General features: G+C 39.7%; 3 protein-coding genes and 1 long non-coding RNA gene across 5 annotated transcripts; 1 reads left to right on the top strand and 3 right to left on the bottom strand.

The window, feature by feature from the left end:
• Positions 1-1,083: 1,083 nt before the first annotated feature.
• senp1 (SUMO specific peptidase 1) lies at positions 1,084-12,265 on the bottom strand. 2 transcript variants are annotated; one of them, XM_030732634.1, is made up of 19 exons: positions 12,034-12,265; positions 11,619-11,979; positions 11,371-11,429; positions 11,092-11,279; positions 10,934-11,009; positions 10,164-10,356; positions 9,826-9,970; positions 9,612-9,730; positions 8,932-9,215; positions 8,749-8,812; positions 8,444-8,482; positions 8,260-8,344; positions 8,023-8,160; positions 7,481-7,612; positions 7,061-7,264; positions 2,569-2,648; positions 2,381-2,465; positions 1,637-1,732; positions 1,084-1,548 (listed from the first exon to the last, which is right to left on the bottom strand). In XM_030732634.1, exons 2-19 carry the CDS (start codon positions 11,750-11,752, stop codon positions 1,486-1,488), a joined length of 2,184 nt encoding a protein of 727 aa, XP_030588494.1. In that variant the 5' UTR covers positions 11,753-11,979; positions 12,034-12,265; the 3' UTR covers positions 1,084-1,485. The 2 variants fall into 2 exon arrangements, with proteins under 2 accessions (XP_030588494.1, XP_030588493.1); XM_030732633.1 differs by having other exon boundaries at positions 11,619-12,265.
• Positions 12,266-13,428: 1,163 nt separating this feature from the next.
• LOC115782891 (protein lifeguard 2) lies at positions 13,429-19,111 on the bottom strand. The gene is made up of 12 exons (XM_030733391.1): positions 18,847-19,111; positions 17,697-17,787; positions 17,470-17,558; positions 17,264-17,328; positions 17,105-17,158; positions 16,966-17,016; positions 16,831-16,870; positions 16,546-16,583; positions 16,263-16,350; positions 16,046-16,141; positions 15,069-15,122; positions 13,429-14,926 (listed from the first exon to the last, which is right to left on the bottom strand). The coding sequence occupies exons 1-12, from the start codon at positions 18,859-18,861 to the stop codon at positions 14,777-14,779; spliced, it is 831 nt and encodes a 276-aa protein (XP_030589251.1). The 5' UTR covers positions 18,862-19,111; the 3' UTR covers positions 13,429-14,776.
• LOC115782892 (uncharacterized) lies at positions 18,478-20,448 on the top strand. The gene is made up of 3 exons (XR_004020182.1): positions 18,478-18,739; positions 19,013-19,277; positions 20,279-20,448. It is a non-coding gene; the product is annotated as an uncharacterized LOC115782892 (long non-coding RNA).
• Positions 19,679-22,249, bottom strand: mfsd5 (major facilitator superfamily domain containing 5). The gene is made up of 2 exons (XM_030733390.1): positions 22,120-22,249; positions 19,679-21,772 (listed from the first exon to the last, which is right to left on the bottom strand). The coding sequence occupies exon 2, from the start codon at positions 21,689-21,691 to the stop codon at positions 20,246-20,248; it is 1,446 nt and encodes a 481-aa protein (XP_030589250.1). The 5' UTR covers positions 21,692-21,772; positions 22,120-22,249; the 3' UTR covers positions 19,679-20,245.
• Positions 22,250-22,717: the final 468 nt, after the last annotated feature.

Raw genomic sequence — 22,717 nt, 5'->3', positions numbered from 1 at the left:
TAAAAAAATGACAAGTCTGGCTCCTCGGAAGCAAAATGAGGGGTGGCTCAATACTTTAGCACAGTACTGTATAGCTTTTAAAAGCAACAAGCAAAGACACAAGCTTATGTTCCAAAATTATGAAATTAGTTTATGTGAAAGTATTTTGAGGGGGGGGGGGGGTCACAATACATGAGAATTTATTTCTAAAACAGACTTGACTCTAGATAAAATAGATAAGAAATACATTCTTAAAAAAAGTATTTTACACTGTAGCTCGTATGTTTTATGTACAGAGTTCAAAATATACTAAATATACCCAAAAGTTGCTGAACAAAAAGATACTGAAATACATAAAATAGACTTTCAACCTCAATTTACAATATCAAGAAAACTGGATAAGGAAATGGCGAAACTATTGCCATACTCTTACGGGCTAATTGTTTGGTTACACCTGCAATCCGGCGGCACGGCGAGACATTGTTTTTATACCAAATCATACTCTGAGGTTGTGTCACATTAAATTAATAGAGAAATAATCAAATGTCACAAAAAACTGACATTCAGATATTTCAACAATAGTAATAATTGATTTACCTGTAACAATCAGGTAAATATCAACTATGTTAATACTTATTTTATTTCACTTGATAAAATTAAATTCTCTTGCCCCAAATCCTACTATGAAAATAAACTCCACACAGCTGTTGTCACACACAAGCTGCAGCCCTGAATTTTTCAGTAACACAAAAGTCAAAGCCAGTCAGAACTGGACCTTCAAATATCTCCAGCCCCCTAACAGAAAATCAGTGGGTAACTGAGGAATTCATAATGAACCAGTGGGTGTCAAATATTGTAAATGCTTTACCCAGGCAGGCTTGCTTCAAGCAAACCGACCATATCTAGTAATGAGACTGATGTGGAGAACCTCGTGTGCTACCCGATTGTCTGAGCATTGTCAGGAATTCATGTGTGAAAACCTGAAAAATTAAGACTTTGGTCTTTGTGAAATTAGAATGTTTTACAACACATTTTTACTGACAAAATGACAGCTCAAATCACTGATAACACAAAGCAAATGAATCAATGACAACTGCCTGTGGCTTTTTTTTTTTTTTTTTTAAACATAAAGGCAAAAGGAGGGGAAAAACACAAAAACATGTAATGGACATTGCACCTCAGAGTATGATTTGCATAAGTGTAATTTCAAAAACAGTTCTGCCATACAAATCAAAGTGTTTGAGCTGCTGTTTGACACCAAAAAAAGAAAAAAAGAAAACTGTAGAAGAACTTGGAGGCAGTGATTTGGTGCTCCAGCAACATCCCTTCAGCTGGTTTCAGCTGAGGACTTAGTGGCTTCAACGGGATGGAAATTGCTGAGCTGGTTCCTGATCAGATGAGCTGGTGTGAAAGTTTTTCCACAGTCTATCAGTGAGTCTTCCCTGGGGAGCAAAGCTCAACCATCATCATGGTGTGTGAGCCAACTGTACAATCTCCATCTTCACATCACAACAGCTTACGGTTTACAATCTCCCAAACCATCCTTTTTCTGAAATATGGCATGTGTTTCTGTCAATAAGAACAGAGAGGTTAAACATTTTTAAACCACCATCATGACCTCTTACTGAACAGATATGTTGATGCTAGCTGCAGCTACCTGTGTGAAAGTGATTGGCTTGTCTTTGGTAATGTAATCTGCATATTTGCATGTGAACATTCCACAGTCGCTACCATTCATTTGCTGGGGGATCTCCTACGAGCAAGGAAAGAAAGCACAAGTTTAATTGTTCAAGTAAGCTGCTGATGAACCCATAGTGTAAAATGACATCTGTGACAGTTTCATCAATCATTATCTACAAAATGTCTTAACACTAAAAACTGCTAAGAAACTAATTTGATTTTTTTTTTAATTTTTCAGTTTCTTTCCCAATTTGTTGATTATTTCCCCCCAAAGACAAGCAAAATTCACAAATTTTAAACATGGGGAGGTTTAACTTCTTTTGAAATTTCAAATGCATCCATGCTCTAATGATGTCACTTTCTTGTGTATCTTGTGTAAGTATTCTAAAAGATTCACAATAACATAAAAACAACACTGTAAGCACACATTACTCTGATACTAAAGATTTTAAATCCCTACAGACTGGATTCTTCCCTACAATCAGACTGAACTACTAACATTTTTAGCCTGTCACTACTATGAAACTATTAGCTACCTGAAGCTTAGTAAGGGCTTTACACAAGAACTTTTATAGATCTACAACTACCTGATTCAACTGTAAAACAAATTGTTTTTTTAGAAAAAGAGAAGAAGAGAAGATAAAATTATATTATGAAGCTGATAATGAAATCCCATCTAAAATTCCTGAAACCAATTTTGGCCCTTATTTGTAGGACTTACATTCCGCGTTTTGCTGTGCCGAATCCAGCCTGAGGTATTGAGTTCTTGGCCCTTCTTGTCCCTACTTTCCTTTTGCAAGTAATCACTGGGAAACAAAATTAAAGTGCAAAAAGAGAAATTAATGTCTCAAACCTCAATCTCCAAAGTCAGCTCTCAGAAGATACTGTATATCCGATACAGAAACTTACAACAATATTTCACACGCTTCATCGTTGTTTCCTCCCATAGAATCAAAGTACATAATGGACCTTTTGCGGAAATCCACCACCTGAAAAAAGTTGCACAATAAAAATAAAATAGATAATAAATCCCCAAATATTTACATCCAGATTTTGAATATTAATCTCTACATTAAAGAGGTTGAACTGCAAGCAGCTGCGAGGTGGGGCCTCCATGGATCAGATTTGTTTGTCTAGCACGATGCATTATCCTGCTGAAAGAGGCCACAGCAATCGGGGAATACGGTTTCCATGAAAGGGTGTACATGGTCTGCAACAATGCTTAGCTAGGCGGTACCTGTCAAAGTAATGACAGGACCCGAGGTTTCCCAGCAAAACATTGCCCAAAGCATCACACTGGTCAGATGCACCAGTGTGATGCCCAAAGCATCACACTGGTCAGATGCACCAGTGTGATGCCCAAAGCATCACACTGGTGCATCTGACCAGGCCAATAGGGCCTGGTCAGATGCACCAGTGTCAACATAATTGATGACGTTGACTACAAAAATTAGTCAACGTGGAATTTTAATGTCGACGTGTCATTCTAAAATGTGATTTTCTAATTACACAAATACAGTAGAAATGGCCTCAGTCGGATTCAAATGGCTCATGGAATTTCATCTGACGTGTAAGTCAGATAAAATCCATTCTTCAAAATATCCGACAGTTTGGGGTCTAATATGGAATTTCGCTGCAATTGCTTCTGCTTCATCTCTGGATTTGCTTCCACAAATTTTATAATCTCATATGTTTGCTTGTAAGTTTGTAGCATATGCTTGCCTCCTGCACTTGCCATGATTGTCTCCGGTTAAATGAACTGATATAGACACTGAAGTGATCTCCAGGCGTTGTGAGTGTGTGCAGCTGTGCATGAACGAGCCGATGCATAGAAGTGAGCAGACAGGAGCTGAGGAGGGCTTTAGTGCTAGACTGATTAGGTGATGATTTTATTGGAATTAACTTTAGGAAAAAAATCAGGACCTGCAGAAGCCATCCGACTAGAGCAAAAATCCGATTTGTGCGACTTCGACTTATGCAATTTTTACTGTATAAAGCGCATGAAAAATACAAATCACCATAACACTGAATCAGTGTGAACCCTGAGCTTATTTCTCTGCAACTCATTTTTGCTAGCTTGTGGGTTGGCTGGGTTCGGCCTCACTAAGTATCAGTTGACACACACCAATGCAAACTTTGATTTCACATGGAGCGCGGCTGCAGAGCCGCGGTGTCGAGCGCCGGAGAGTGTCAGCTTGATGGCTGGGTCCGCCTCATTGCTGTCTCCAGTGTTGCTAAATATAAATGGTAAATGGACTAGTTTTTATATGGCACTTTTCTGCTCTTGTTGAGCACTCAAATATTTAAATGAGCATCATGTAGGTCAACCAACCTATTTTGTTAGACAGGCATGGGAACCAGTGAAGCTTTGGGTGTAATTTTAGCGGTGACGTATCACGTGACCGAGACAAGCGTCTTGACACACATCAAGAGGGAGTCATAGACAGATGTAATGGAGAGAATCCGCCCATTTTGCAAAATAAAACATCGTAAATGGAAATAATCTAAGTTATTTACGTTTTAAGTGCAGCCCGGTACCAAATGATCCACGGACCGGTACTGGTTCGCGGCCCGGGGATTTGGGACCTCTGTCTTAGAGAGTTAGTGCATCGCGTTGATACCTTGTTAATGTTTGTACAGTAATAGTTCTGTTATTTTACCTGTCGAAAACAAGGTCTCATGGATGATGTTTGCCAAGTGGTGCCATTTCAGTTACCGTATTTTTCCGGCTATAAGGCGCACTTAAAATCCTTAAATTTCACCACCTTATAATCCGGTGCGCCTTATGTATGAATTCTTGTTGCGCTTACTGACCTTGAAACAATTTTATGTGGTACGCTGCGCTCAAAAATCTGTCTAAATGTTTTAGTGCGACTTTGGTGAGGGATGTTTAATAAATATCGACATTTTCCAGAGCGTACAAAGCGTACCACAGAGGGGAGGGGGGTAACATCCAGCGTACGCTTTTCAAATAGTTGAGCGCTGCCGTCTGACCGCCGATGGCCGAGGAATCCACACCACTGCACCATTGCGTGGGCTGCAGCGATATTTCCTCTGGTCTGGCAGATCAGTTCAAACGCCTCATTGAATTCTGTAAAATAGGCCATCATAAATTCACAAAATGACTCTACTGACGATATTAGACAGGAACAAGCTGCGAGTGCGGCGCAGCAGGTGTGGAAAGCAGCCGGAGATAAATTCAACAAGAAGTGGAAGCATTGTTCCAAAAGTAGAAACCGTACACAGAAAACCGCAGAAAACGATGATGGATTTTATTCTACATGTTCCTGGCCTATTTTCATCTATGCTGGCCCGTTTATTTGTGCGTAATCTGGCGATCAGCGGCTGGCACTGTTGCCAACTTTTGTGCAACAAAACTCGCTGTGGGCTGTCTCAAAAGTAACTAGAAGTCACTGAAGGACGAATCGAGGTCCGGGGGTGTGAGGGCTGTCCCCCTCGGTGCCAAAGAGAGGTCCGGGCGATGCCACAGCGTATGAAGGGACGCAGTACGAGCGCTGTATGTACACAAAACACGATGACAGCGGAGTTTTCAGGTTTCCGGTGTTGAGTCAAAAAGGGATTTCTATTTTTTTTTTTTAATATTTTTTCTTTGCTTATATTTAAAATATACTGGTGCACAGGATTTATGAAGGGCTTATATATAAAATGAAGAAATTATTTGTTTTTACCCTCATTAATAAAGAATATACTGTAGCGTCTGTTAAGACGTTGAAGGAGATGGCGAGAGATTGCCAGCAAAAGTTCCCCTTTTATTAACAATTAAATGGTTGCTGTGTGCCGCAACCAAAACAAAACAGTAACAACGAGACTGACTCGGATAATGACGAGAGGGAACCCGGCATGCTTGATGCAGAAATCACCCAGCCGTTCAACTCAGACACTGAAGATGAGGAATTTGATGGATTGACCCAGTCATATAGCCATCATAATTTTGGCCCTTGTCAAACTCACTCAAATCTTTATGCTTCCCCATTTTTCCTGCTTCTAACACATTGAGCCTGAGGACAAAGTGATCACTTGCTCCCTAATACATCCCCACCTACTAACAGGTGCTAGATGAAGAGATAATCAGTGTTATTTACTTCACCTGCCACTGGTCATAATGTTATGTCTGATTGGTGTACCTCCTTGATGAAGTTTAATTATTTGGTTATTTTAAAATAAACCAAATAATGCTCAAAGCAAAATCAAATTCACTCCCAGATGGTGTACCAAAGGTTTTTTCAATGTGTGAGTTAAATATGATTTTAGAGATGTTTGCAATTTCACTAATAGAAGATGCATTTCTGTAGCTGAGTTTAAATTACCTATGATGACAAATATGCAATATGCTTTTGGTTTTCAAAAAAAAAAAAAAAAAAAAAAGCATGAAACATTACATTCAATGACTGAAAAACAATAACACTATGTTGTAAACACCAGATGTGACAAGTGACGGTGGATCTGACTGGCAAACAACTTGACAAAGTATTCGATGTGACCTAGAATAAGTGACTGAGCCCATAAACTCATTTATTGAAGTCAGGGCCAAGAGTTGTGTTTCCATAGACTTCTAGTGAGGATTTGCATTCACGTGACAGGCGCCCACATGGCATCAAGTTGTATGCTATTTTTGCGGTGTGATAATGTGTAGTCAAGAAAAGGAGGCCCCATTCACGCAGTTTTACTAATGCTCAGCTAGTAGTTGGCAAGTGTATGGGGACAAGTCAGCGTATTCCATGTAAATTACTGGCTACCACAGTAATCTCCAAGTGACCAAAGCAATCCCAATGAGGGTATTGGTGCAGCTCCCTCTTTGCAACTAATTTCACCTAGCGAGAGCTAGGAACCTTCAGAACCCACTCACCAACCAGTCAGACAATACACATTTTTCCCCTTGCGACCGGTGGTTGTATGACATCCAACATGGCAGACAACTCTCAAGCAATCTGCACATGATGTCAGGTGAGAAAACTCTACAGTACCAAATACTTTCCCCCCATTGGCAGCCATTAAAAAGAATCCAAGTTTAAAGTGTGTTTTCTGCACTGGCTACACTCTTCAGACCAAAAGCCTATGCCCATCTTTCATACCATCTATTGTTTAGACAGTTAGGTCTAACAAGAATTTTGGCTCCAAGTTCAGAATTTCAGCTTTAGTTAGTAGAGAAGAACCAAAACACTGCATAAACCATTGAGGAATTACAGCCATTTTTAAACAGTCTCCTGTGCAACTGCAATATTTGCCTTGAAGTTTATAATCATCATGTAACCTCAATATGTTTTAGTAAACAGGTAAAATATAAAACGTGTTAAAAACAGTGACATAACAGTATGCCTGTTTATGCAGCTCCTCAGCTTAAACCTTAAGCTTAGTTGCTACAACAGTCATTGGGACTTACAGAAAGGCACCAGTGCACCCCCAAGTGGACAGGAACCAACAGGATGTCTTTAGAGAAGATATCCATCTTTTTGGTCCAGCGACGGACAGCAGAGTAGCCACTGCTGCGCAGCTTGGGATAGAAGAAAGTGTTGAACGTATTGACTGATGGCAAGTTGGAATCCTTGCTGCGCTCGACCAGCAGGTTCATGTAAAAGTTGATCACCTGGGAAATTTAGTAAGGACAGTTTGAATTAACCAGACATACACTAGTGTACACTCGATTGTGTACTTGCGCATTATGAAATTAACAATGTATATTTTTTTTAAACAAATGCTGTATGGAAGCCCAAATGTACGCCCATCTGATGCTTAAAACTCTCACACAAAAATCTTTGTTTTTTTCTTTTTTTTTAGAAATCTGAATACAATATATACACACCTCATCATTGAGCCAGTTGAGATTGCTGAGGGTTTGCAGGTCTTTACGTGTAAGGCTGAGACCAAAACCTTCACTTAACACTTCATGAGGGTTACCTCCTCTCAGCACCCGGTTCACCTCAGCGTCCATTTCCTTAACAGAAAGTGAGAGAGAATACATGCAGAAAACCATTAAATGTAACTCAATACTTACATTTTACATGGATTTGATTGAAATATATATAATAAAAACTTGTCTGACAATATGCAAGAAGAGTCATTTAATACCTGCATAATAATCAGAAAATTCCTGCTTTAATGAGGAAAGTTAACAAAAGCAACAGAGAGAACTTAATATCCAGAAGATTATAGAAGAAAATCAACCCCTGCACAGTTAATCATCAAACTACATCAAAATGTTGTTCCTCTTTCCTTTCAGTTTGTTTTACTTTTTAAAGATAAATACTAGCTCGAAAATATACTCTCCTGTGAGAGTCTGTTGTGGTCACATCTAAATAAATGTATGATGAGCCCTGCAAGTAAATTATGGTAAAATTTCCATACCTCTGTAAGTTCAGGGAATTCTGGTTTCTCTTCCAAAGGCTTCTCTTCTATCACAAGAGTCAAAGGAACCTCTTTCTCCAAAGGAACTCGAACACGGACCTCTACGTCTGGGCTACGCTGCCCCTCGTCAGACAGGCGCTGAGAACCAGAAATTACATATCAAATTAATGCAATGAAAGTTAAAAACAACGAACATCCCAAAATTTAACCCAAAAGATTTCATGGGTGACCACTCACCTGTCGCAGCAGCTGTGCAGCTAGAGCTTCTTGCTCTTCTATCTGTCTCCGTCTTTCCCTCGCCCGAGAGTCATACATACTAGTCCTACAGGGAGAATAGTAATAATTTAAAAAAGGAAACATGTCTTCTCTTTGCACTATTCAAACTTAATGTTAATAACAGCATGTTTTGTAGTACACTTACAATTCTTTGATCCATAACTCAGCTTGGAAACATGGCACACTGTAAAGACAACGATATTTATTATTTTGTAAACATGAAACTTAATTGTGCTGAAATTTTCAGTAAATCTAGAAATAATTACTATACATACATTTATTTTTAAACTAAATCAGAACACAACTTAATGTTTGGACATCTTTATCATGTTTGTATTATGTTTAATCGTATTAAACTTCAAATTATTTCAAAATATATTGAGAAGCAGCCTGTCATAAAAAAAATGTAAAGAACAAAAGAGCAGACCTGACCAAAAAAGGAACACTAACCTCGAGCTGTCTTGCTCTCTACTTTTTTGCTCACTTACAATAATTACGGAGTCGCCATCATGAGCTGCAAGAAAAAACAAGCTTAAAACCCTTAAAGAAACACCAGGTAACATTTAATTCACTCACATTAATTTTTTTTCGGGCTCTCTATATTTCCATCAAGTATACATGCAGCAATTTTACCTGATGACTGTGTGTCCTGAGAAGAGTTATCCTGCAGAGCTGATGGAGAAGGAGCTGATGTGAGAGTAGCTCCTCTGCTGGAGCTCAGGTCCATGTCCAGAGACCACGTCTGGATCCCTGGCTTGCTGGAGGCCCCCAGTGGACTAGGAAGGTTGCTGGAGCACTGGCTAGAAATTTCCCTGGGGCTGCCAGGACTGCTGGGCCCCTCTGAGGTTTCTCCTACTGCCGAGCCAGTTGGAGGAGAGAACTGTAGCAGTCTGCGGCTGGTGGTCAGGAAGCTGGTGCTGACAAGTAGAGTGTTACAGTGAGACCCTTATCTTGACACAGCTTCAGTAAAGAGGCTGATTACAGTCAAGTGGGATACTTAGATGTTGTTCTGTCCCTCACATACAATAGCTACATCTTTGTTCATGTACTACTACTACTTATAAAAAAAATAATCATGTTGTGCATGACAGGAAAAAAAAGCTCTCCTTTTAAGTCTCTGGCATAATGCACATGAAAATGTATTCCATGTTATATATGGAAGAATGACCAGATACAAAAACTACCCTTCATGCTTCCGAAGGCCTCGACTGACCTGTGATTAAATTCTGACAGTACCCTTTTCTGTGCCCCCTTTATTTATCTCATTACACATTTCTTTAGCAACAACAATACAGCATCGATTGAATACGTACAAATCTCTGTGAGACCTCACAATGGTGTGTGAGCTGCCGTTGTGAAGATAAGACGACTGACCAGCTGAGACCATGGTCAGAAGCTGCCTGTAGACCTCTTTCTCCTCCTCTCGAACAGACTGAAGCAAAGGAAAAACCCAGCATTAACATACAAAGACATGCAACAAATAAATATGAAGGAATCACACACTTCATTACTATTCTGATAAATGACCTCCTGTGCTGTGCAGCGGGGCCTGGTCTTGTGTAAGCGGCCTGATGAAGTACTGTGCGTTGGGCTCTGCACCACTTTGATGGGAAAGGTCTTTTCATACATGCTGGTACAGGAGCTACTTGTTGCACCTCCTCCACCTAATGAACTGCAGACAAAGTGTAGTGTATAAATAAAATATATATATATATATATATATATATATATATATATATATATATATATATATATATACACTAAATATAGCTGACATATTTTGCGTCAGACACATTCACACACAAAAAAGTTAGAGTTATTAAAAACAAAACAAAAAAACAAAAAAAAACAAATGTAAGGAATACCTTTGAGCTCCATGCATTCTGAGACTTAAAGGCCTGCCCAGCCGTGGAGGGGGCTGCCATTTGGGGGTGATGGAAAGCGGCAAGTTAACCGAGTGCCCATTTGTTTTTGGCACCTCGCGATGTGCAGGACTCATGCACACTTGTCGCCTACAAACTTTTGATCCCATACTGGACTTCTCATTACGCAACCACTCTAGAGTAGATGGAAAAAAAAAAAAGTAGAAACTTGAAGCTTCAAATGCATCTCCCAGATGTGTCTATTTGACTTACTGTAAAAAAAATTATTTGCACTTCTGTTGAAAATAGTGTTACTGTGAAAACACTCTGGATCCAAACTTGAGTTTACTGAGGAATTAGTGTTCATGCAATTCATTAATCAAGTAGTACAAAAGCAGAAATGGTGTATAAAAATAAATAAATAAATCACAAAGCACACACATTTGTTCAAATATTTCCAATTAGCGACAATAGAGTAAGTTAGAAGTAAGGATAAATGGTGGAATGTCAAAGTTATTAGACAATTCTCTGACACAAAGGTGAAAGACTTCACAACAGCACACTCTCCTGGAAAACACGGCCATTCAATTTAATTGGTGCTACATCCTCCAAAACCCAGTGCATGCTTTAAAACTTTTTAGTTTTATTCTAAATTGATTGGATTGGAAAGCCATTCCCAAAGTGTGGCATGATGGGGACACCACATATGCCCATCTGAGAAAATTACTGTAAGTTTTGTTAATACAAAAACTTGTGCAAAACTTTAATCTTACCAGATTTGGATGTTTTCCACTCCAAAGTTGTTGAGGGAGCAGCAAATGTCTCATTCTGAGAATTCCTGTCAACAATCTAAATCCAAACACATACAAGTTAAATAAAATTCATACGTGTTTTGACAGACAGCGACACCCCCAAAATATCTGCGCCTTACCGGCCTCCCTGTCCAAATTGCTGCTGATGTGGAGGGCCGTGGATGGGGTTCTCCAGGTGGCAAACCAGGGGAGGTAGGCAGTATATTCCTCAAGGTAGGACTTACATTGTTCTTCATCCATGTAGCCACACTGGAGCTGTGATTCTTAACCCCTTCAGCTGCATTCTTGACTGTATCAATAAGATCTCCTACAGACATTTCAAACAGAAAACAACGTGTACCTATACTTTCCACATTTACGCACACTTTATATATGTAACAAAGTGATTTACTACTTACCCATTCGTGATTTCTTTATCACCAAACCATCTTGGTCGATTTTATGGCCATCTTCCAAACTTAAGGAAAAACAGATAGATAGTATTCCGTTAACAAAACACTGCATCAATTTTGCCAAACTTAAGATAAAGGTTAAATGACCAGCGAGGTACACAACAAACACTGTACTTGCAGACATTAAATAACCTTTGTTTCTAAACATACTGGCCTTCGGCTACCAGAGGGAGTTAAGATATTTCAGCTCGTACCATTCAACTGGTCTTTTCCTCCTCATCTGACCATCTCTCGCTGTGCGTTGAGCATGTGGATGTTCCGCAGCTGGTACATCATTGCGAAGATTGGCAACGCTAGTTTCTAACCATTCGTAGATTTTATTCAACATGACTCAAAAGTTTTAGAAATAACGGCGATGTTTAAACACAACCCGTTATCACTGATTTCAGACAGCTTTAATGCCAATGCAGTCAAACCTAATTAAGCTAATGGGCTTTTTTTCGGACCGGGTAAGTTAGATAAGACCGCTTCAAAAGCTAACACTCCTCAAAAATACCATTTTACTTTCCCACGAATACTACCAAACCGCCTGCTAGTTAGCTTACAATTAGCTAGCTGTCTAACTAGCACACTAGGCTAACTACCCAGCTAGCTAACGTTGTTAGCTACACGGCTAATTTATGAAAGTATGTTTAAATTCCAACAGCAATGCTATAAGTCGTAACCGACGCGTTCAGGAAAACGAAAATCATTTTGAGTTGCACCCTAACTCATTTATATATCCTAAACGTAACCATATATTGCAAATAAACTCGTTGAAGAATAACATCTCCCGCTTCTTCCTTATTCAAAACCACAACATGGCTGAACCGAGCGTCTGACCCTCGTACATTGTGATTGGATAACTGGAGGCTGTAAATTCCAGTGTAGCCAAGGCTAACTGGTTGATTGCAGAACGGTGGAACACGGTCAACAGACGGGGCTCTGACGTTTAACATCACGTCATAACCGTAAGAATCGGCTTCTGGAGCCCTCTTTATTATCACATACGTTGTTGCATAATACATGTGAGTTCATGTTTGTGATTGTATTGTCACTATTTTTCTCTAATAAAGTAGATTAAAAAAAAAAAAAACGAGTTTCTAAATCTTCCATATCACTTTCCCTTTCGATGGAAAACGCAATGAGGTCAAGTACGGGTTTGAAGGAGAATTTAAAAAAAATATATATATATGACTATATATATAAGAAAATCCTTATACACTTACAGAACTACTCTTATCTCAAGTAGATAAATGTAAATTAACTGCCACAATTTGACAGTTTTCTTTTTTAAGTTTTATTGTTTCTATTATCTGCAATGGACTATTTTTGAAAGTTTTCCAACCTACAATGAACAGATTTGTTGCATAATGGGCATAATAGTAACGCTATTACCCTGAAAGCCAAGCGTTTCTGTAGCATATCACATGGGAACTGTAAAAGTGGATTATCTAATCTGGGGCTGGCCTAGGGGACTGTACAATAAAAGTGATAAAGATGATAAAGTTTCTACCAACACATACTCTCATACAACTCTTTGCTAGTACACAGTTGAACCCCATTTTGCTCTCAGAACTCCCTTCATTTTTCAACAAGATGCTGGAAACTTTCCTCAGAAATTTTGGTCCGTATTGACATGATAACATTACACAGTTGCTTCAGATCCATAATGACATTGTCCCATTCTACCACCTCCCAAAGGTGCTCGATTGGACTGAGATCTGGTGACTATGGAGACCCATTTGAACAGAGTGAATTAATTCAACAAACCAGTCTGAGATAGTTTGAGCTTTGTGACAGTGTATTAGCCTGTACCTAATAAATTGCTCTATGAGCACATGTGTCTGATCTTTTAAAATTTGCTACTCAAGTGATTCCAAACTGCAAGTCTCCTATCAGTTTAGGCCCAGTATAGGGGATGCCTAGAATTTTATGCAAACACTAAGAACCCCATGAATCCCTTTGTTCAATCAAGAACAAGAAGTGATATAGATAACACAACAAAAGATACTTTTAGCACTATTTATTTAATCAGAGAGAACCACAGTGACAGTCATACACATTCACCCTATATTACAATAACATCAATTCTAGCTTGAAATGCAGGGTGCTGCTAAAACATGAAACTGCATCAACAGAATCAAATAAAGGTTATCCAAGGCCACTTTAGAAGACTTATATATTTATTTTAAGCATCAAGCTCGCTACATATTTGATATCACACACTTTCTGTAATACATTGTTCTGTCATAAAAAAATAAACTTCACATCTTATGAAATATAGCTTTCAAAGCCCTCTCTAAATACAAGCCTTATCAAAAATAAATGAGTAAATCCATGCACATGTGGCACTGTTATGTTTGTATTTAACTATTTCTCACCACTTCAAACCAACTACAGAAGTATACATACAGATCCAGAAAGCTATAATGGTGAAAATGAAGGATTGTTCAAACTAAGTAGTGAAAAAAAAACAATTGTCAAAACAATCTTCGTTTAAAAGATTTCAGATTCAAATGCAATGACATACAATAAACACTGCAACAAGGTGAATACAGTATAACATCGTACTGACTAAATCGTATACAGCTAATATGAATCAACAACTCAAGGCAGAAATCAAAAGCAAAATCCCAAGTTGGATAAACAACATTTGTAGATTGTCATTCAAAATCCAGAAAACATGTCACCTACCCTCAAACTGTTCCATGTAGTGAGCGGGGTTCCTTGTAATTCACAGTGGTAAGACAACATGACTGAAAACAGGAAAATTATTTAACTCTTTTAAGCTGTTTTAAAGTTTCATTTGTGCTTTCAGTCACTAACTCAAAACCCACGGCATCAGTCCAATGATAGAATGACTGTATTTGGCATAGTTAGACCTTCTTTTTTTATTATTATTTTTTTACATTTTTAAGGGTGATGCATAATATATTGTACAACCAGTATCTCCTAAGGACCATTAACATCTGTTATTTGCAGGAAATGTATTATACCTATGCAAGCATGGCTATAAGAGATGCACACAGTTTGGTATGAACACTCACAGTCTGATAAGTCTACATGAAATGTGGATGATCACTGATCACTGAGTGTTTCTGGGTAATAACCCATAGTTTGCATCATGGGTCCACAAACATGCTAGAAATGAGGGAAAGGTTATAGACAGTTTGTGAGTGAATACTCACATACCTCAAATTGGGTGTATAGCTGTACAAAGTATTGATGACTTCATCAGTATAAGGCAAAACTAAATAAATAAATAAAGCTGTTACAACTGGGAGCATCATTACTACTATCAACAACAGCTTAAAAGACTCTTTTCATATCGGACTAATGATGGTGCAGCTCTTGTCGACAGATCTCCAGATCACTCTCTCTTTGTTCCAAAGATTTGGAGGAAAAAGGAGAAGATATAGACGATATCCAGGTAGATGTTGAGCGTGGCGAAGACGTACTCTTCTGGACTCATGGTGTACCGCTTGTTCCCCATAAGGAGCTGGGTATCAAATGCCAAAAACTGCAACACATAATAAAAAAACAAACAAACAAATAACACAACTTTTTTTTCTGTTTGTAGGTACCTACTGCATGTGCTCTATTAAATATTAGTAATAGCAGATGAGCTATTAGTAATAGGTCATCTGTGTCTGCATGCTCACCATGGTAAATAGTATGGCTCCCAAGGCAGCATAGGTGGCATCCAGCCATGGTACCTAAATGACAGATATTAATTTATTAGTTGTGATTCCAGTACATGGATCACCACATGAGAGATCCTCCATCTAAGATCAGGATACTTACACTGGGAAATCAGCTGGAATACTCTTATTAAATGTGTTCTTAGAGTTTAATCTACATTAGTTTGGAAACATGTACTCATTTGAGGGCCTCTATTCATGTTTACTATTTTAGACACTTTAGAATGACACTGAAGACATGATAATTATGAAATAACACATAGAATTATATTTTTTTAAACAAAGTTAATTAGTGGAATTTCTTGGCTTAAATGAAAGCAAACCAACAAAAAGCCCTGACTATTGTATTAAACAGCTCAAATAAACATGTACTCCTTCATTGTTTTTAAGAAACAATAGGTCAAGAACTGGCGTCAGGATGGTGATCACGTACACCACACGGCTGTGGTGCAGGCGGCCCCGGGTTCTCGTCCGACTCGTGGCCCTTTGCCGCTTGTCTTCCCCGTTCTCGCTCTCTTTTTCAAGTGCAGTTGTTAAAAAAAGAATGAAAAATCTAACATTTCTCTCTCTAGAGCTAAATGCTGAGAATACCAGGTGTCTACTCCATAAAGTGGAGTGAAGAGATACCAACAGTATGCAAAGCAACTATCAAAGAAAAATGTGTCTACTTTAAAGACTCTAAAATCTAAAACATATTTTTCTTTGTTAACCAAATAATTCCATACATTTTTATGTCTCCAGTATGCTGTTGTTCTATAAGATACAACATAACTAAAAAAAAAAAAGAAAAAAAAAAAAAAGAACACCCTCAAATGAGGTTTTGGGTCCAGTTGGGTAATTGCCTGGTGTCTTAAATCCTGCCTGTTCTGGTACAGTCAGATAACTAATGCTGTGACAGACAAGTGATGCGATCATTGGATTAGTTTGATCAAGCTTACGTATTGGAATGGGAGGACGAGAGCCAGCACCAGGCCAGAGATGAACATCACCATGCAGAAGACAAAAAGCACACCTTGGTATGAAGTCACGTCAAACTGCAAGGAGAAAGCACATCAAATCAAACATCTCTAAGTCAACAAGCGGAAAAAGGCGACACAGTGACGTTACACTCACAACTGCACAAAAACAGATGGAAAAGCATTTTGTTTTTCTCACCTTAGTTTGAAAGCTAAAGACTGTGACCAGGAGACAGACTGCTGCTGTGATGCCCAGACACATCACCACTGACTTGGTGTTATAAAAGCTGTTAAAACAAGAAACATGAAAATGGCACCACTGGATAGAGGACACCGGCATACTCTCACTGACTGAAGAGTTTTAGCTGTCTTATGGATTGATTTTCAGGTTTGGGTGACCTAAAGACATACTGACACAGAGTGGATCATTATCTAGGCTAACTTTACATTGACATGCTGTAAAGAAGGCACGCAAAATGTACCTGGACAACATCCCTGTCATGTAGGAGAGGGAGAGAGTCTGTAATAGGACATAGAACAGTCAGTAAATGCTTTATAACAAATAACATTAACTGTAAAAACTACATCTTTATACATTTGTTGTTAGATTTTAAGTGTTAACTTGCAAACAACTTCTAAATGAAAGGTCCACATGCATAGAGGAGTGAATTGTATCTCACTGCTATGATGGGAAAAAAAAAATCCAGTCTATGTGTAAGGAAGGCCATATTTATTATAAAGATAACACATATCAATGTTGCACTTACGAAGATGACAAGCAGGATCAGATTCCATGGAAACTGTCTCCTATAGGTGTAAACAAAGATCAGTGTTTAATATTTGATGTGATTTCACTCTTTGCATATGATATGCAGTTTCCTTTTTGGTAACTTCGGTCTCACCTTGGTGCAGAGCAGCAAGACAAGGTCAGATAAGTGACAAAGAAAACAGCGCTGTAAAACAACAGGAATGTTATGTGTTTAGACAGAAATGACAAAAAAAAAAAATAAGTGAACATTTCTTACTGATGTTTTTACTTACTAAGAGGCCCAGTACCACCCAGGATTGGTCTGAATGTAGTCCTTCACAGGGTCACTGTAAGAGAGTGGCTTAAGTAAGTGCACTGCCCATCAAGTCTTTTACAAATTGCTTGTTCAACATGAGAGGACTCTGGAAAAAAAATTGCCTCCAGACACTCACCAGAATGTGAACAGGGCCACAATCGCAAGAGTAACCAAGAGCTGGATCATCAAAATGGCGTACACCTAAAAAAAAAACCAAAACAAACAAACAAAAAAACCCCCAAAGCAAATAAAAGCAACAAAAAAAGAATCATCAGTGATGCACTGCATTCACAATCACAGTCTGATCATCAATAATCACTTAGTGATTACACTTTTTGATACCTTTCTGATGAAGACCCTCCTGATGTTGCGATCATCCCAGTTGAATTCTGTGAGCATCTCGACATCATTGTAGCAAGGAGCACTGACGCCTAAAGCAATCATCACAACACATTTCTCAGCTGGCATTTCCTTATGTAATCCCACCATGCCAAGCCAACACCTGGCAAATACCGTTTAAGGTAAAGACATGCTATCATTAGATATACTGGGATGAAAAGCAGCCATACCTGCAGTAGCTTCCTCATAGCTTGGAGGAGCAGGCGCCACCAAGGCCTGTCCGCTGGAGGAGCCGTTGGTGGTCTTGTTTGCAAGTGTCAGCTGATTGGATAAAACATGAACAGTTTGTTATCTTCAACTTAGCAGTTTAGTTTCAAGTTAGAGCAAACCATTTATTTATTTTTACCATCCTCTATGTTTGGCCATCTTATTAAATCTGAACTCTTGAGTGCAAGTTGGCTGTATCCCCATATAGTTGTCGTACTATTTGGGGATGAACTGTGCAAAATGTTCAAGATTTGGAGTAATTACTCAAGAAATAGAAATATTTCATTGAATATTTGTACAATAGAAGAGCTACTGGGCATTTTAATTAAAAAAAAATGCATGGCTATTATTCTTGACAATCAAAAAAAACAACCTCCGGTCACAGCACTGATGATCTAACCCTCAGCTTAAATAACATCTGCTTTTAATAATTAACTCTTCAGCGGGTACTCAACCGCCTCGTCTTAATTTCAATGGGACATGTAAAGTTTGAACATATTATGGGTTTTTATGATTGTAAATGTGAACGGTTACCAAAGGATCTTGATAGATGGGTTTGCATGCATGAAACATTCAGTTGTCAGGATCTATATAAGAGATAGAAATTGTACCAGTGTGTAGCGCTTATCTAAAAACAAACAAACAATAATAATCCAGAATCCTCAATGACTGATGTAACCGTCTAGATGCAACCGTGTAGCCAGGTCTACACAAATAAAGGTTGTCATGGTGATGTGACGCATTTACTAAAGTATCACTTATGCAGCACAGAAAATATGACAGACTAAAAGAAAAAAAAAATGTATAACTAGATTAAGATACCACTAATGAGCTACCCCATGCACCAGCTGTCAAATCCTGCAGAAATGCGTCGACGTAGGGCGCAAAATGACAGTCATTCAAATAACTGCTCAAGCTATGATTAATGAAAATGACGAGATCCAGTTGCGGTTACAGGTCCGCATTGCCATTACGCGCCTGGCGGTAACGAGAGTAAAGGGATTAGGTAAGCATTCACATCAACTGCGTGTTATTGAACGAGTGAGGGTAGACATCATTTCTTATTTGTTAAGACGTTAATCAAATCCTGAGTAGCGATATTAAAGCTCATACCTTGCCCTGTGTCATGATGCCTGCGTGTCGCCCAGCAGTAGGTAGTCCTGGTGTGTATTCCAAACACGCACTAGAGCTGTGGGGTCTCCTTTATTCTTGCAGTCTACCTAAGGACTGACAGCTGTGAGAAGGGACTCGGACTGATGTACTCTTCTTGCCTCTTTAGACTGAATGCCAGCCTCTGACGATGTAGTGATGTAATCCAAAAACAACGCTGCTCAGACTCGTGCAGATACCCCCTCCCTCACCCACCGAGGGATGTTCTAGCAGCATCCAGATGAACTTCCACCATAGAGAAACGCTTGGACTGTACCACAGCACCGGGAAAAATGGGGAGTATGGATCTCTGCATGATGCGATCTCTGGACAGAAGTCCAGACGAATCTGGAAATATGGTCTGCAGTAGCACCAGGAGAGAGGGGGTTTGCAGGGTACTGTGAAATTTCCAGATTTCCAACAGCAATCAACGCCAGTTAGGAGCTGTTTTTCTTTCTTGTTCTTGCATTTGAATGACATCAAACTTTCAGTAAATGGTTGACAATGAATGTCAAACTAAACCATTAATATCCTTAATGGTTAGTTAAAATGATTGTGTCTAACGCTTGGAGGTTTTCTTAATGAAGAAGAAGAATCAAATGAAAGTGGTTACTAGAAAACATCAAAATAGGTCCAAATTAAATGGATTTAAATCATTTGGAAGCTGCTCTTGATCCTGCAGTATAAATGTTATAAAAAACAACCACATGCCAAAAAATAGAACTGCTTGTAATACAAAACAAATAACATCACAGACAATTTCTGCACTTTTATTTAAAAGTGTAAAGAACAGAGACATATTAAGAACATAAGAACAAAATATTTTGTAGATGACACAGGAAGGACATTTAAAGTAAAGCTGCTGCTTGCCTGATTCAAAGAAAAATAAAAATAAAAACAGATCCCGGTCAACATACATACAAGAACTAATGCACTGCGGAAGAAATATTGTAGAAACCAGCATTGTTACTACTCTCTTAAATCAAATATTTTCAAGTCTGTCTTTAAGCATTACATCAAGATTTAACATTACTTTCACCTGTCATCACACCAGACGCCTATAGGCAGAAACAATCTGGAATAGTTATTGGAATGATACAGGAGGTATCAACCAAGTTTCCAACATTTTCATTGACAAATATTCCCAAATGAACAAAAGTCTGTAACCACTAAACAAGGAAGTAACATGGTAAATGTTAAATCTACAAAAACACCCCACGACTTTATTCTATTCTGCATTTGGCAAAATGTGGAGTGAAAAGTACTCCAGACAAATTTGATGTCCCTACATTGAGTCAGACAAAACTGACATAATACATTTTAAACCAAACAAGCAGAGATGGATATGTGGCTGATCCACTCATTACATTTCCCATTCTCCTCTGTTTCCCTCCAGTCTCAGGTCTGTGTCATTTCTACCCAAGGTGAAAAGGCTGACCACAGCCATCAGAGCTGCCAGCATCATGACGGCACAGCCTCCAAACATGTGTCTGGTGCCCCCACCACCCTCCCCACCACCTGTTCCTGACACTTCCCCGTGGAGGGCCAGGAGCCCTAAGCAGGCCAGCAGGTGCAGAGGCAACCGGAACCAGGCCAGCACACCAGCCCGCTTCTCCTCTGGGATCACCCTGCCCTGAAGAAAGCTGACAGCAGGGAAGTAGAGACCACAGGCCAGCTCCAGCAGCAGGAAGGCCAGAAAGGATTCATGAGGTCTAGGCTGTCCTGGAACAGTGGAAAAGGTTAGCATAAATAAAGAGAAGAAGGCCATCAGCACAGCTAGACAGAGCACATGACCAGGCTGTAGACGGTATCGAGTCGAGGTGGCTAGGCGGTACAGCAAAGACCCAGCCATGCTGGCAGCCATTAGGCAAGAGAAGACTATTCCTAAAGGAGGCCCATGAGGGTCCAGTACTGGGGTCCACAGGAAAACAAAAATGTAGAGGACACTTTCAAACAGAGCCTGAACTCCACCCAGGAGCATGACTCTCTTGTCTGACAGCAGGCAGCGCAGGCCCTCATGACAGCTGCGTGAGAACCGCGCTTTTGCAGACAAATGGGTCACACCTCCATTTGGAGTGCCAATGAGCAGAGTCTGTTTGTCCCTTTCAGGACCCACTTGAGCCTCTTCCTTGCCCCAGTCTGTTAGGACTACCCAGCCACAGCAGCCCAGGAAGGGAACAGCCAGGAGAAAGGGGGCCACTGGCCCCAGGTGGAGCCACTCAGCCAACAAGTTAGCCAGGAGGCCCGCTCCCACTGCGAGGCCGTGGTTCCAGGTAGCAGCTTTGGTGAAGGTGCTGGGGATCCATTCCTTGGGAAAATCATGGACATCAACATGTCGGTGCACGTACCAGGCTTCAAATGCAGTGGCTAGCAGGGATGTGGACAGACCCCCCAAAATACGCCCAACAATCAAAATAAAGTAGTCTCTGGAAAGCTTGGTGAGACAACAGGCAGAATAGGACAGGCAGAAGAGAAAACACGTCTGTCTGCGGCCCAAGGCCTGAGGTAGCCAGCCTGCAAAAGGAGCAAACAGAACGCAAGAGGCCAGGCCACATACATACAAGATGGCTATTTGGGATTCCAGGAAGCTGTAGTGGCGGTAAAGTTTGTAGAGATACGGACCCTGGAGCCAGTCTGCCCACAAAGCCAAAAGGTATGCCCTGAGGAATATTCTCTGGAAGCCACGGAATGCTGGGTTGGCTACAGCAGTAGGGGTGGACTGAGGTGGTGTGAGGCGGCGTGCTGTGAGCTCGAGACCAACACATAAAACAAGCAGGAAAACTATGGCAAGATACGCTGTCACTAACATGATGTCATGAACTGCATTCCCTGGAGGTCAAAGCTGAGGTCTTGGTGTATTTACAGCACTTTTCTTTCTGTTTCTCAGCGCCTGTGGAGAGACAAAGTGGGCAAATTAGTATAGACAGACGAGGGTTTACGTTACTAGAGAGCAGCATTCATGAGTTAATCATCTTAATAAAATAATAATCTGACAACTCAGTAACAGCGGCTCCACCTAGATATGGCAACGTAACATCAATGATTAAAACGCTATTTTGCAAAAGTTAACTTCGCTTAAAGAAGCTTATGATTCCCAGCAAACAGATCTACCTGCACGCTATTATTTAGCTGAGGCTAGCCCATGAGCTAACCTGCTACCAATATCAACAGCTCCCACTCGCGCCAGTATTGCCCACGTGTTTCCACTACTCTATCATTTTATATGACATTGCTTACCGTAACATTTAACAGCGGTCCCATAGTATTATTGAGACGTAAAACGGTGGTGGCATGTGAAGTAATTAAATGTCAGTGAAAGATACGTGGAAGTCAGCACCAGGTAGCACACCGGCCACTTCCGGGATCCGGTGTGCATTATTTTACCAGAAGGTGGCGCCCCTACTTCATGTTCATGTTAGGGGTAGAAGCGAGCGAAAGTTTTGTGCTTCTAGACATCCTGTATTGCAGCTCTATCTATCTATCTATCTATCTATCTATCTATCTATCTATCTATCTATCTATCTATCTATCTATCTATCTATGTTTTTATATTTTCTATATATTTTAAGCTATAAAGATGTGTACACCATAACATAATAATAGCCTAATTAATTAGGCCAATTAATGCTCACTAATGCAGATTGCAAGCAATAAATCTAACGTGCACATAACTGCATAAAGTATAAAACTGGGTTACATAATGACAATGCACTTCCAGCCTTACTTAGATCTGCCAATGTACAGTGTCTGTTGCACAACTACAGGGTTAATTACTCAACACATCTATTTTTTTTAACTGCATTTTGCACTTATGTTCACAAAAAAGGACGCAGAG

This window comes from Archocentrus centrarchus, chromosome 7 (genome assembly GCF_007364275.1).
Source record: "Archocentrus centrarchus isolate MPI-CPG fArcCen1 chromosome 7, fArcCen1, whole genome shotgun sequence".
Lineage (NCBI taxonomy): Eukaryota > Metazoa > Chordata > Actinopteri > Cichliformes > Cichlidae > Archocentrus > Archocentrus centrarchus.
The sequence above is the reverse complement of the archived record's forward strand: the minus strand, read 5'-3'. Positions and strand labels throughout refer to the sequence as shown.

Excerpts from the sequence above, each read along its gene's own strand:
- senp1 (XM_030732633.1), bottom strand. The coding sequence starts at position 11,752 with ATGTTGAATAAAATCTACGAATGGTTAGAAACTAGCGTTGCCAATCTT. Across the intron at positions 11,010-11,091 it reads CAATTTGGACAGGGAGGCCG|ATTGTTGACAGGAATTCTCA; the intron begins GTAAGGCGCAGA and ends GTTTGGATTTAG. Across the intron at positions 7,613-8,022 it reads AATTCCCTGAACTTACAGAG|GAAATGGACGCTGAGGTGAA; the intron begins GTATGGAAATTT and ends CTTTCTGTTAAG.
- LOC115782891 (XM_030733391.1), bottom strand. Across the intron at positions 17,329-17,469 it reads GGAGGGTCTTCATCAGAAAG|GTGTACGCCATTTTGATGAT; the intron begins GTATCAAAAAGT and ends TTTTTTTTTTAG. Across the intron at positions 15,123-16,045 it reads TCGTCCTCCCATTCCAATAC|GTACCATGGCTGGATGCCAC; the intron begins GTAAGCTTGATC and ends TCTGTCATTTAG.
- mfsd5 (XM_030733390.1), bottom strand. The coding sequence starts at position 21,691 with ATGTTAGTGACAGCGTATCTTGCCATAGTTTTCCTGCTTGTTTTATGT.